This window comes from Eptesicus fuscus, chromosome 1, assembly GCF_027574615.1.
Source record: "Eptesicus fuscus isolate TK198812 chromosome 1, DD_ASM_mEF_20220401, whole genome shotgun sequence".
Lineage (NCBI taxonomy): Eukaryota > Metazoa > Chordata > Mammalia > Chiroptera > Vespertilionidae > Eptesicus > Eptesicus fuscus.
The window spans coordinates 53,649,661-53,664,818 of NC_072473.1; the positions used below are offsets into that span (position 1 = coordinate 53,649,661).

Sequence of the window (15,158 nt, forward strand, 5' to 3'; positions counted from 1 at the left end):
GGAAGTCAGTGAAATAGGAAAAAAAATAGAGAAGATGAACAAAACCTGATTCTTGTACACTAAGGTTCATTGCAGCATTATTCACAATAGTCAAAAGTTAGAAACAATCCAAATATCCATCAATAAATGAATGGTAGCCAGAAAAGTCAAATTCATCAAGGCAGAAAGTAGATTAAAGATTGGTTTCCAGGAGCTATGGGAAGGAGTGAATGAGTTATTGCTTAATGGGTACAGAATTTCTTTTGGGGTGATGAAAAAGTTTTAGAAATAGACAGTGGTGATGGTTCCACAATATTGTGAGTGTACTTAATGCCACTGAATTTTACACTTAAAATGGTAAAAACAGCAAATTTTGTTATATACCATATATTTACCACAGTTTAAAAAAATAATATAACATACCAAAACCCATTGAGTTGTACAATTTATTTTTTAATTAAAAAATATGTATTTTTTTATTTCAGAGCGGGAGAGAGAGATAGAAACATCAATGATGAGAGAGAATCATTGATTGGCTTCCTCCTGCATGCCCCACAGGAATCGAACCTGCAAACCCGGGGATGTGCCCTGACCGGGAAACTAACCGTGACCTCCTGGTTCATAGGTCGATATTCAACCACTGAGTCATGCGGCTGGGTTAAATTGTACAATTTAAATGGCGGAGTTGTATGGTATGTGAATTTATATCTCAATAAAGCTGTTACTAAAAGTGCATACTGGCCCTGGCTGAATTGGTTAAGCGTCTTCCCTTGCACAGAGGTTATAGGTTCAATTCTGGTCAGGGCACATGCCCAGGTTGTGGGCTCGATCCCCAGTAGGGGGCGTGCAGGAGGCAGCTGATCCACATTTCTCTTTCAGTCTCCCATTCTCTCTAAAAGATCAATAAAAATTTATTCTTTTAAAAGTGCGTACTGTATGATTTCATTTATAGAAAACTCTAGAAAATGCAAACTAATATATGGTGCAGAGAGTAACCCTAATTAGTTCACTTACCTCATTTTCTTTTATCGCCTCCATTTTTCCTAACACTTTTCTCAGTTCCCTGATTGCCTCTTTATGTTAATATTGATGCTGAGGAAAAACAGGGGCTTGGAGCGGAAGGGGTGAATTCACTTTGCCAAGGGGAAGGTGAGGCCAAGGGACCCTGAAACCAAGAAACTGGTCCTGAGGTCAGGATCTAAGTAATCCTTGATTACCAGGAGGTATAGTTTAGGATCTTGTGACTTGCAGGTGGTGAGGATGGCCCCAGGACTCCACTTCCCAGGAGGCCTCCGATGACGGGATGGGACTTGGTCGCTAGGCTATCCGGATGTGGTGCTAAGTCTGCTGCCGGGTCGGGCGAGAGACGCTGGGAGGCTCTGCTGGCAGTGGCGGTTCACCCGCGCAGGACAAGGAGCGCTTTGCCGGGTAATCTGACAACCGCCAGGCGGTGCCCACCTCCGGTCTTTTCTCGACTTTCCCTGTCCCTGGGTCCTTAGTATATGAGCCACTCATTGGAAGAAAGGGATGTGGCATGGGCTGTATGTGTAACAGAGGAGGGTGAGCCAGCTCTATTTGTGAATCCAATGTAGGGCACCCCTCTGTCCCAGGCTCGAGTCCAGATGAAGTCCCAGAACTCACCACCCTTGGAGAGAGGGATGTGAGGGATGTGCCCAGCGGGCTTGTGGTGGCTACTGATGGGTTCCTGGGATTGTCTCTTGTGAAGTTGCCAGGCGTTGGTTAGTCACTCCTGGCTCCCTGTTGGGGAGTGTTCACAGGGCTTCCTTAGGTCCCAGCTGTCTGAAGTCTTCTTTGCACCTGAACCAAAGAAATCAGTCTTCAATGTGAAAAAACTCCCCCAATTTATAAAATAACTAAGTTGCAGAAAGTAGTTAATAAAAATGGGGGTCTTCTGCTGAATTGTTTTTGTCTCAGAGAGTGATTTCCAGTGTATTAAACTGAGACTTGCTGAAAGGGTGAGACTTGGAGGAGAATGAGCTACAAACAGTAGTACTTTCAGCTGCATTCTGGTCTTCTAAATTATGTGTCCAACCTAGGAGAAAATTGACTGCTGTGCAGACTGTGCATGTGAAGAAGGATACTGTCAGATGAGACGGGAAGATTTAGAAGAAACTATAATTCCAAGGTTAGTAGTGAATTACTAACATGGAAGGAAGCCTTCTGGGGTGCTGGTGTCTGCCTCTCCAGGCCTCACCCAATTTCCAATCCTAGAGGCATCCTAAAGATCTTTGAGGTATTCTGATGTCTACTTGACAGTGCTACTACAAGGTTAAAATAAGGGAAGATAGGTTCAAGTACTATACTGGTACACAATGCCTCTAGCAAGCTCTCAAATTTTAGTTTCTCTTTGCTTCCCCATTGCAACTCCCCCGCTCCCAAGCTGTGCATTACTGTGTATTGTTATTTGCCTTTTTATAAGTCCTGCCTTTATCTACAGGACGGTAAGCTTCTAGCATTCTTTTTCTTTTTGTGTTCCCTTTTTTGAGTCCCTCCTAGCAGTTCATTGCCCACAGTAGTATTGGGAGTATGGATAGTGGTCGTGATGGGGAGGGGACAGCATTGTGCTGGATCCTGGAACTGAAGTAAACAAGCTTTTCTCATATAGGTGATGAACAGAGTATTTGCTTTTCTGCTTTTCTCTTCTAACTACTAGTCTTCTCTCAGAGTTCCCAACCCTTTAAATAAGTTTTACTTTATTATTTATTTTTTAATCCTTACCCGAGGATATTTTTCCATTGATTTTTAGAGAGAGTGGAAGAGACAGAGAAATATCGATGTGAGAGAAACACATCCACTGGGGCCAGGGCTGGGGAGGAGCCTGCAACCAAGGTATGTGCCCTTGACTGGAATCGAACCTGGGACCCTTTGGTCCCCAGTCCGACACTCTATCCACTGAGAAAAACCGACTAGGGCAGAGCTTGCACTCTTAACCACTTCTCTGTATGTCTGATTCTGACTGGCTCACCTTTCATTCCAGTAGTAAGTTTTGCTGTTTTTCAGGAACCAAGGTTTCTTTGCTGAATTTATAGCCACAGACCCAAAGTGAGAGCCTTGTTTCTTTTGTTTAAACTTTGGGAATCTTCTTTCTATACTTTTAAAAAATGTATATATTTTATTGATTTTTTGCAGAGAGGAAGGGAGAAGGATAGAGAGTTTGAAACATCGATGAGAGAGAAACATCTATCAGCTGCCTCCTGCACACCCCCTACTGGTTACTTGGCCCACAACCAAGGTACATGCCCTTGACCAGAATCGAACCGGGGACCCTTCAGTCTGCAGGCTGATGCTCTATCCACTGAGCCAAAACAGTTAGGGCTACTTTTTAAAAAATTAGTTACCATTTATTGAGCACCTACTATATTTTAGCATGTTTGATACAATATCTTCAGATCTTATGACAACAATGTAGCATAAATACCTATGTATATGTATATGCATCTTCTTTCCAAAAAATTTCACTTAGGTACATACATATACGATTGCACACAACTTCAGAGGAGGCTTTTAGGACCTACTGAAGCCTGTCCTCTAGGAGTCCAAGGTAAGAACTTGCTGTATACCACCTTTCCCAGTTGATTTTTCTATGGTGTAAAGGGGATGGGCAGTGTGTGTGTGGGGGAAGGTCTCACCTCCTCTTTTTCTCCTTAGAGACAAATATTTATGAACCTTAGGCTCCCTTAATTAACCAAGCATCTGGGAACATTCTTCATTTCTCTCTTATACATAGGACTCCAAAGGGAAGAATGCAGATGATCAAATGTGTGGTTGTGGGAGATGGGGCTGTAGGTTAAGACCTGCCTCCTCATCAGTTATACAACAAATGCCTTTCCTGAACAATATATCCCTACTGTGTTTGACAATTATAGTGCCCAGATATCTGTGGATGTCCAAATCATCTGCCTGTACCTGTGGGACACAGCTAGTCAAGAAGAATATTACCGACTGAGAACGCTCTCCTATCCCCAGACCAGTATCTTTGTCTTTTGTTTTTCCATTGGCAACCCATCCTCTTATGCCAATGTGAGGCGTAAATGGCACATAGAGGTCTCCCATCATTGACCCAATGTACCTGTTCTGCTAGTAGGCACCAAGAGGGACTTGTGGAGTGACCTTGAGATAGTGAAGAAGCTGAAGGAACAGAGCCTAGGGCCCATAATTCCTCAGCAAGGCATGTACCTGGCTAAGTAGGTGAAGTATCTGGAATGTTCTGCCCTGATGCAGGATGGGGTACATGAGGTATTTTCAGAAACTGGGCTGTGCTTTACCCTGCCACAAAGAAGAACACCAAGAAGTGTGTCCTCTTATAGTTTTTGGAGTGGTACTTAGGGACTGAATCCAAGGAGAATAAGGGGGATTCTTTTGACATCATTTAATAATGCCAGCAGAGCCACTTGTCTCTTTTCCTGGAAACCCTAGGCTCCAGGTTACTCAGCTTTTGGAGGAATGAGTCCGTACTTGGCTGCTCTGCAGTTTGGTCTTAACCGTTTGGAGGGTTTAAGTATGTGTGTGTCCCATCAAAGTTGTAAGAAACACCACCAACCACTGTTCTTTCCTGTCCTGGCCAGGCCACAACTAAGGAGAAATCAAGTATTGATAGAAGATAAAATATTATGTCAACTCTCTAGTCTTCCTGCTTTTCTTCTGGTTTTCCTTTTCACTCACCAGGTACTCAAATGTTGTTTTGTTTTTCCTCCATCATTACCACACCAGATGGGCTAAGTGGCTTTTAAAAATATATCTATTTTTATTGATTTCAGAGATGAAGGGAGGGTGATAGAAACATCAATTATGAAAAACATTCTTGGCTGCCTCCTGCACACCCCCTACTGGGGATCAAGCCTGCAGCTCAGGCATATGCCCTGACCGGGAATTAAATCATGACCTCCTGGTTCATAGGTCGACACTCAACCACTGAGTTACACTCACCGGTTGGCTAAGTAGCTTTTTTTTTTTTTAATATATTTTATTGATTTTTCACAGAGAGGAAGGGAGAGGGATAGAAAGCCAGAAACATCGATGAGAGAGAAACATTGATCAGCCGCCTCCTGCACACCTCCCACTGGGGAGGTGCCCACAACCAAGGCACATGCCCTTGACCGGAATTGAACCTGGGACCTTTCAGTCCGCAGGCGGACGCTCTATCCACTGAGCCAAACCGGTTTCGGCTGGCTAAGTAGCTTTTAATTTAATAGTGCCTCCTCTTCTTGCCTGGCAATTTCCAAAATGTAAGCCTAGGTTTGGTTTGGGCAAACTTGTGTCCTTTAATAAATGGAGGTGTGAGCGACAAGACTGAGAGAGATTTGATGATCCTAAGCATACACTGACATCTTGATTTTTATACTTAAAAAGAATTTGTATGAAGACTAAACATGCTAGTATCACTTTTAAGTTATTCATAATGGATGGTAATACACTTTTCTGACTTTACTGGGTCTATTGCCCCATTTTGAGTTTTGAGGAGTGCTTTACCGGGTAATCTGACAACCCCCAGGTGGTGGTTGTCAACTTGCAAAGGATAGTATAATTATAATTGCTGTATTGAACACTGTACCTGTGTATAACTGTACTTCTTTTTCTACATCAGACAGTGTATGGAACTGGCTGCCCTGCTAACATTGATTCTCTAGTTCCTGCCCCTCACCCCCACTCATTTCTAGGATTTAACTTCATTTTCTGGTTTTCACTGACGATGGAGCAGTTAGTTCACTGTAGGGGATTTTTCTCATTACACTATATTCAATCAACAATTATCAAGCTCCTACTGTGTTACAGGTACTGTACTAGGGTCTGGGATCATAAAATAAGACATATTGTTTAATGTCCTTTGCCTCTCCCAGTTATCTCAGGAAAAGATTCTTCCTGTTTACTATAAAAATTAACTAATCCTGGCTGGTAATTGTACATAGTGCTGGTGCACTATTAAATGTACTAGTAAGGAAGAGTAAAAACTTGTTTTGTTTTGGAAATAGCTTTATTGAGATAACTTACATATCATAAAATTCACCCATTTCAAGAGTATAATTTAATGATTTTTAGTAAATTTATTGAGTCCTGCAACTATCACTAAAGTCCAGTTTTAGAACATTTCAATCACCTCAAAGAGACCCCTCATGCAGTTAATCCCTGTTCTTACCCATCAGTCCATTTATCTACTTTGTCTTTTCTGAAGATTTCATATAAATGGAATCAAACAATATGTGGTCTTTTGGAACTTGCTTCCTTCATTTGGCATAATGATTTCAAGGTTCATCCATTTTGTAGCATATATTGATACTTCATTTACTTTTATTGCTGAATAATATTACATTTATATGATTTCCCTATTTTATCTACTCATAGTTGAGGGACATAGGATTGTTTCTACTTTTTGGCTACATGTTGTACACCTGAAACTAATATGTTATGTCAATTATACCGCAATAGAAAATAATAAACACAAGAAGGATAAACCAGAAATCAATGTATATGGTTACTTATAGGGAGTGGGTAGGAATGTGTTACAGAGCATAGGCATGGGAGCAAAACTTCTCTGGGAATAGCTTTTTATAGTTTTGACTTTTTTTTTCAATATATCTTTATTGATTTTAGAGAGGAAGGAAGGAAGAGGGAGAAAGGGATAGAGACATCCACGATGAGAGAGAATCACTGGTGGGCTGCCTCCTGCACACCCACTACTGGGGATCGAGCCCGCAACCCGGGCATGTGCCCTTGACTGGAATCAAACTCGGGACCCTCGGTCCGCAAGCTGACGCTCTATCCACTCTATAGTTTTGACTTTGAACCATGCAAAGGTTTACATACTTTAAAAACAAAATTATATAAAAAGGGTAATAAAAATATCCTAAAGTTGAATATAAACAGCAACAACTCCACAGGGGGGAAAATGATTCAAGTAACTTTTAGTATATTTTCAGCAGGATGTATTCGGAGGATAGAAAATGGAAAAGAATCTACTAAAGTTTATTGGAGTGGTATGGGCCTTGTAATTTTGAAATAAGTAAATATAGTGGTGTTGGGAACCAGAATTTTCATTGTAAGAAAAGCAAGATATGAATATGAAATAGGGAAAAGTGAGGGAGAACCTTGTGGTATTAGATTTGGAGATATTAGTATAAACTAAGGTGACCAGATTTTAACATTGGTAAAGCGGGACACCATTGACCGGAGGTGGGGGTCTTGATTAAAAATTTGGTCTATATGGAGCAACAAAAATTTTCATAGAACGCAAAAATAGTATTGTAATATATTATTTTAAATTTCAACGTAAGTACAATTTACAAATATAATAAATAAAAAATTATGTATAGTATTATTTTATTCTTTGGCATATTTCTCATTTGAGTGAATTTTTTTTTAGTAGATTGCTGTCGTTGTTTAAAAGGTCATGAATTTGCCGTAACGTAAGTCGTGTCACTTTCAAGGCCGGCGCTAGACTTTTTGCTGCCACTATAAAATATAAATAATACGAATACTGTCTGCTAAATTCAAGAAAATGTATGTATTTATGAAATAAATAAATAACTTACCTAAATTATCTGAATAGCTGATTTGCAATGACATCACTTTTTTAACTAGCTTACTAGCACGCAGTACGATGTGTATCGTCTGAGAGACAGTTACAAAATGTTTTCGTCGTTGCCAATCCCCAAAAATGCCATTGTTCATTAAGTCCAAACAATGGTGGTCAAATTCTAACAACTGATCAACAATGCGAACTTTGATAAGCAGTTCTCGATAATCAGTTCTCAACAATTATTTGTTATTATTAAAGTTTAACATTATAAAATTAACAAAAATAATATAAAACTCATATCCTGGCCAAATAGCCACAAGGCCGCCGAAAACCGTATATTCCCTTCCTGTTCTCCCGCCGTTCCCTAGCTTGTCGTGCATTCTTTCCAAAAATCGGGACTTTTTTAAAACGCCGCGGGACGTGGGACAAATTGTTAAAAATCAGGACTGTCCCGCCAAAAGCGGGACGTCTGATCACCTTAGTATAAACTCATTATTTTTTAGCTCTGTCTCCAGAGAGGGCATACAAACAATGATACCCCAGTTTCTAAACACCATTTCCCACTAAAAGGAAGCAGGGCTCAATGAAGCATAGTGACCTCCATCTTGTGTAAAAACTGCTGTTTGAAATTTTAACCCTGCTATTCTGGCTTCTGTAAACGTTTGCTTGCTTAAATAATAGGGAAAAATAAGACTACTCCCATTCCAGTGAGGCCATAAACTATGCCCCAGACAGAGTTGTCAGTGCTGGCCCCAGGCCAGGCCTTGAGACATGGTCTCATGGTCCTGTCCCAGCACACAGGACTTTTTCTCAGAAGGTCCGGAAGTCTTGTTCCAAATTTGGAAGACAAAGAGCTGAAAAAAGTATAAATAGGGAAGACTTTCACTATGTTGGGGCCCAGAATTTGACAGAGACAACATACTCTGAGCCCGCTAGTGCTATCGTAATAATAAAAGACTCCAAATTAATTTGGCTTATTGATTAAGGCATCTTCTGATTTACAATATAACACTTGGAGAAATAGTTTATTTCAGGTCCTGGGCAGAGAATGTACAAAGTAAGCTTTGAACATCTTGTGCCAAAAAATAAAGAAGTGCTCAAAAACTAGTGGGTTGTGTTGAAAGGGCATAGGAGCCAGAGTGAAGTTCCCATTGGACACATTAGGGAGAGTTTGAGCATCAAAAAGGAAAAGGATGGTGCTATATTATAACACATTAAAGATGTGAGAAAGGTTATAAAAGGGGTTAGTTCTTTACTCATAAAGTCCAGTTAATAAATGTAAGAATTAGAAAAATCACCCTTTTGCACTCTCCTAATATAATCGATTCAGGCAAAGATCATCAATAGATGCTAAAACTGAGTGCCAAGGGCTATGGGAAACAATATTCACACAACCTCAAAGTATCATCCCACAGATTACTTACTGATTACAAAAGAAAAAATGTGCCTTTGCGATGGAAAGACCTTGGTGGTAACCTTTTTTTTTTTATGTGATCAAATTTAGCATCACTCATATTGGTGTCTTCCGGTAGCTGGTAAAATATTTAACCTGAATCAATTTGAAGAAACAATCAGAGGAATTCAGAATATGGAATATTCTCAAGACAACTTGCCTGGATTCTTTTAAAAAAATGTAATGTCATGCAACACAAAACGGCTGGATTAAGACTAAAGGGAGATAACCAAGTGCAATGCAGAAACCTTGATTGAATGGATCGAAATGTAAAATGTTCCAATTAGAGGGCAACTGGGGAAATTTAAATATGGACCGGATGTTAAATTATACTGGATTAATGGTGCAATTTTTGTTTCGTTAATCCTCACCCGAGGACATCTTTTCATTGATTTTTAGAGTGGGCAGAGAAGAGACAGAAACATCTATGGGTTGGTTGCCTCCCTCCGGCAACGGGGGAGGAGGGCGGGTGGAGAAAGGCGGGCGGGGGCCGCTGGGTATGAGCCTGCAATCGAGGTACCTGCCCCTGACCAGAATGGAACCTCCGACCCTTTGGTCTGCGGGCCCATGCTCTATCCACTGAGCCAAACCAACTAGGGCAATGATAATTTTTTTAAATGTGATAGTGCTTATGTGGTTATGTAAGAAAATGTCGTATTTTTAGGCGTGAAGAATCACGGTATCTGTAGCCCACTTTCAAATGGTTCAGAAAAAAACCCGGCAAAATATTAACAATTGTGAATCTAGGTGAAGGGTCGGCTGCTCATTTTACTCATGCTTTACTTTCACATTTCCCTAAATAAAACGGAGGGAAAATCCATTTGTGGGGGAAATGTCAAAAACCAACTTACAAAGGTACCTCTGGCACAGTGCAATTTACAGCCGATTTCTTTTTGGGACTGAGCGGTGAAGTGGCGGACAGCACGCGAATACCACCGGTTCTCATCATTACTTCCGAGTACTGTCTAACGTGTGACCTGACGTAGCCACGTGATCCAGGCCACTCCTTCCGATTGGTGGAAGATCCGGTGCAATGAGAATGCTCCTGCGCAGGTAAATATAAGGGGCAGGACCAAACATTTTCCTTGGCCAATCGCTCTCTACATATCCAGCCTCCTGATCGTGTATGGTCGAATCAAAAGCCGTTAGTAAAGTAGTAACACCAATTCTACTTTCTTGTAGGAAAACCGGTCTTTCCGGGTTTCCTCCCCTTCCCCCCCTTATTCCGTTTCCGGTAGGGGCGGGTAAGGTCAGGGAGCACCTTGAGTCACTTCTGGGCGACTAATGTTCGTATATCCGGTACATGGGTCCAAGCAGGGATTTGCTGGTTCCCGCAGCCTCTGCGGGTACCACGGCCGCCATCATGTCAGACACGGACAGCGATGAAGAGTCTACTGGGGGCGGCCCATTTTCTTTAACTGGATTCCTTTTCGGCAACATCAATGGAGCCGGGCAGCTGGAGGGGGAAAGCGTCTTGGACGATGTGAGGGGATTGGCGTGGGCTTAGGTCTGGGAGAGGAAGTGGAGAAGAGCAGAGGGTGCTTAGGGCCGGAGAACGGAGGGCAATGTAATGTTAGAGGAGAGGGAACGACAAGCAGATACCAGCCTAGTAGAGCGTGCAGTAACCTAGAGTGCGGGGCTCAGTTCTGGGCGAGGGTGGGGAGCAGCGAGAATGGTAGGTAAGCCCTTGTAAGTTCAGGGGTACTGATGTGGGTGGCTTTGGAAATAACTTTCCTGACCAGGCAGTAGGAAAAATAGCAGCTCAGCTTCTAGTGAAGTTGCTTTCAAACCGTTGCTATGAGAACCTTCTTGGGGATTCTTGAAATTGCCTGCTTTCTGACATGGCTGCACTGAAGTGGCTCAGAGCTAGAGGACTGAACAGAACCCGCAACAGATCGTGTGGTTCAGGCCCCATTTCTTAGGACAGGGAATGTTCCAGCCATCTGGGGCAGACCTTTTGTGGCCCCAGTGCACCCCTTGGGTAGTTTTCCCAGTGTTCCCTGACATCCATAAAATTGTTTCACGTGCCCAACTGAAACTCAGTTACTTGTATTTAGGTTCATTTTATCTTGGAGGAAATATTGAATATTCCTCCTCCCCTGCAACACACACACACACGTTAGCAAAAAAAGTTCTTGCCTTGTTTTCTATAATCCAACATGACCTCAGTTGCCTTAGCTTTTATGCATAGAACTACTGTTCCATTAATTTAGTTTTGGTGGTGGTTCTTTAAGTTATCTTTTCTTAGGTTACTTTAAAGCATGGTGATGAAATTGGGCGTATGTTAATAAAGGTCTGATCAGCGTGGAGTTTAGTGGAAGGAAGATTTACCTTACAGTCTTAAATGTGACGGATGCTCCTTTTAGCGTGCAGCATAGTCATTTTTCTTGTGTATTTATAGCTATGCAGACCAGGGAAATAAGCCTCGTGGTGTGGGAAGCTCGAGTTTAGTTGTTGTCTTCCACTCTGGTGCTGTCCTTTTTCAGGAGTGTAAGAAGCACTTGGCAGGCTTGGGGGCTTTGGGTCTGGGCAGCCTGATCACTGAACTCACGGCCAATGAAGAATTGACTGGGAATGACGGTGCTCTGGTAAATGATGAAGGTGAAGTGGGTCATGGGGCGCAAGGCGGGGGAGGAGGCTAGCCACTTACTATACATGTACTTTCCAGTGGGAATTACCTAAGGGCGAGAGAGTTACTTGCTCTTTGTTGAGCTGTATCCTCCCGCTTTTATTTATAGGATGGATCAGGAGCACAGAAGATGCTGTGGACTATTCAGACATCAGTGAGGTAGCAGAAGATGAAAGTCGAAGATACCAGCAGACAATGGGGAGCTTGCAGCCCCTTTGCCACTCAGGTGATTCTTCGGTGTCATCATCAGAGCATTCCAGCGCATTTTCTTGCTGTGTAGTCCAATTTGTTTCTATACGTGGTTTCTGTCATTGTTCTTGCCCTCTGTGCTTTTGTTCTGCTTCTCTCCCTTTTTGAGCTCAGTTCTGGGGCAGAGTATGTCACCATACTCAGGCTTTTATTTCTCATACTCATTAATCCCACATTCTTGATGAATGCCAAGTAAGGATGATAATACTTTGCTTTTTATCATCTGGTATTTTAGTCACTAAAGCGTTCATGGCACTGTTTTAGATGCTATTTAAACTCAGTCTTTGTCCTTAAGGAAGGATTAAGGCTACAATGTCATATAAATGAGCGCATGTATTTATTGACTCAACTTCTGTTAATCATTTACTACCTGTATGCTTACCCAATGCACTTAATGCTTACCACATATGTAATGTGCTGCATTATAGAATCATGTCAGAGTTGGAAGGGGTCTTAGTGATTATTCTTAACCTCATCATAGATTAGTAAAACTTGAATATTAGAGAACTTTAGTAAAATGTGGAACTTTATCAAAAGTTATACAGTTAGCTAGTGGCAGACCTGGACTAATTCAGCAACTCAGTTTATTAAACTTTGATTGAGCACCTGCCATGTGCTATAAACTGTGATGGACAGTGTGCTACAAAGATAATAAAATCCATATTCTGACCTTGAGCTCAGTTCTGTGGTCTAGAACCTAGGTCATAGTTCATGCTTTCCTCAGCCCCACACTACCTCTTCCTCCTTGGAAATTTTATATGAAGTTGCTCATTGTCCACCTCTTTGAATTAGATTTCAGGCTGCTGAGAAATGTAGATAAAACCTTGGTAAGTACTTGAATTTAGTTTCTTCAGGGCCAGTTAATGGATTTGAATGCTGCTTGTATAAAGAGAAGTAACTGCACCACAGACAGAAGGAGTAACCCAGAAAAATAGAAAATATAGACTTACCTTCAGGGATATTGTTATCATTTGGGGAAGGTGGAATAAATGAGTGCAAAGCAAAGTTATCATAAGAAGACATAAACCAGCTACAAGCTCATGTTTCTGTATAGAGTGTTATATATTTAGTTTTGAGGAGCTGCCAAAATAGCTAAGTCAAATAGCATAATTGTTATTTAAAATACATATGTCTTTATTGATTTCAGAGAGGAAGGGAGAGGGGGAGAGAGAGAGAGAAACATCAATGATGAGAGAGAATCATTGGCCAACTGCCTCCTGTATGCCCCACACTGGGGATCCAGCCCACAACCCATATGCCCTGATTGGGAATTAAACCCGTAACCACCTAGTTCATAGGTTGATGCTCAACCACTGAGCCACACTGGCTGGGCCATAACTATTATTTTTGAGCATCCTGATTTAGGCTAAGGAAAAGGTGGTAGCAGCTCTGATTTTTAGAGGATGTTGTACTTTTCAGGTGGATTTATTGTCTTGGCTACGGATGGTAAGGAAGAGGGTAGGTAGGGGTTTCCTAGTTGGATTTTATGAGCTGACCTGGAAAGGATGATGCTGCGTTAGGTAGAGTCTTAGTACTCTGACATGTTCTTTTCTAAGTTCATTTGTCCTCTGAGGATGCCTTTATCTATGCTCTTAGCTTCCTCCTTCCCTGGCATTGGCCTCTTCACACAGCTTGATTTCCAAGGGTGTTACTTTGGAATAATTAGAAGTGGGTGGAGGTCATTAGAAAAGGCCTCACGGAGGTGAATTTTAAGTACAATTTTGAAGGACAAGGTTTGATGGAGGGGAAGCAGCGGGGCATATTGGTTTGGAAACATGGCTTGTCTAAAGGTTTGAAAATAGAAATCGTGTGTGTGGGAATTTGACCAGCAGGTTTTCTTGAAAGGGATGGAAAACTGCCAAATAGCAAGAATCAAGGATAGAGCAATTCGATGGCACCTTTTTGTATGTATTACTTGGGAATTGATGCCCTAAAGCAGTGGTCGGCAAACTCATTAGTCAACAGAGCCAAATATCAACAGTACAACGATTGAAATTTCTTTTGAGAGCCAAATTTTTTAAACTTAAACTTCTTCTAACGCCACTTCTTCAAAATAGACTCGCCCAGGCCGTGGTATTTTGTGGAAGAGCCACACTCAAGGGGCCAAAGAGCCGCATGTGGCTCTCGAGCCGCAGTTTGCCAACCACGGCCCTAAAGGATTGTGAACCAACATAGATTGTTAGGTAAGAGGTAGGGTGGTATAATGAAAAGAAAATGGACTTTGGAGTCAGCATATCATAGGTTCAAATCCCAACTCCATATTTAGTTTGCCCCTGGGAAAGTTGCTTATTCTCTGAGGTTTGGACTTCTCATTTGTAATAATCCCTCAGTTTTTCTGTCTGCAATAATGGTGATAATACCTACCTCATTAATAGGGCTCTTGGTGGGGAAATTTAAGATCATTATCAGTGGTGTGAAAGCACCTGCATAATACAGTGTCGTGATAGATCTCTGTTAATGTTAGTCGCCTTCCTAAGTGAAAATGAAAAGTGATAGTTGATACTTTGGGGATTTGGTTAGAAAAAGGCTAAAGGGGCAGAGTTACTTGGAGATTGTTCTTGCAGGCTAATGTATCAAGGACTAGAGTAGTGACAGATCGGAAAGTGATAGGCAGGTTCAAGCTTGAGAGTTGCTGATAAAGAATCAGTGGGCTTGGTGAATGAGAAAATGTGTTTGAAAGAGTACAGGCTCTGTTGTTAAACCAGACTTGAATTCTGACTTTGTCACTTAAAACCATATGATCCTAAGTTGCTTAACTTCTATATCTCAGAATAATTCTACATTGTTGCATTATTGGGAGGATTATAGATCAAATGGCTACAAATACCTAGCACATTATGGGAGCTCAATAAATGGACATTGCTATAATGACTATTAATGATTGATTAGAAAAGGTGTGTTGGTAAGAGATTGGTGAAGGAGACTAAAATTATAAGCTCGGGAAATGAGGATGGAGGTGGTATTAATAATAACCAAAGGGATTTTAAAAGAGGTGAAGGATATTTCAGTGTGATATGAGATGCAGTTTGAATATCTGAGTGGGAAGGTTCTTTAGGCAGCAGAACATGTGTTGTAATTGTACAAGGGGTATGTCAGGGCAAGACATAGATTTGGGTTAAATCTGGAAAAGGTGATTATTGAGAAAAGGGAATGGAGAGTGTATAGAGAAATAAAAGTAGAGTGTTCGGGACCAAGTGTTGAGTGATGCCATTGAAGAGAATAATAAACTGCAGAAGGTAGACAGAAAAAAAATGTTTCAAAGATTTGGGAGGTGAGAAGAAAGTCCTGGCTTTAAGGAAACCAACAGAGAATGT

General features: G+C 41.4%; 1 protein-coding gene and 1 pseudogene across 2 annotated transcripts in view; both read left to right on the forward strand.

Annotated features, from left to right (window-relative positions):
- The first annotated feature begins 1,338 nt into the window (after positions 1–1,338).
- On the forward strand, positions 1,339–4,659 carry LOC103300705 (rho-related GTP-binding protein RhoG-like; annotated as a pseudogene).
- A 5,610-nt stretch (positions 4,660–10,269) lies between these two features.
- The window catches only part of TAF1 (TATA-box binding protein associated factor 1), a 64,375-nt gene continuing 59,486 nt past the window's right edge, over positions 10,270–15,158 (forward strand). For both annotated transcript variants that reach the window (XM_028134062.2, XM_008157605.3), the window contains exons 1-3: positions 10,270–10,449; positions 11,453–11,567; positions 11,705–11,821. In XM_028134062.2, coding sequence (XP_027989863.2) covers positions 10,270–10,449; positions 11,453–11,567; positions 11,705–11,821 — 412 coding nt within the window. The remainder of the gene's footprint in view (positions 10,450–11,452; positions 11,568–11,704; positions 11,822–15,158) is intronic.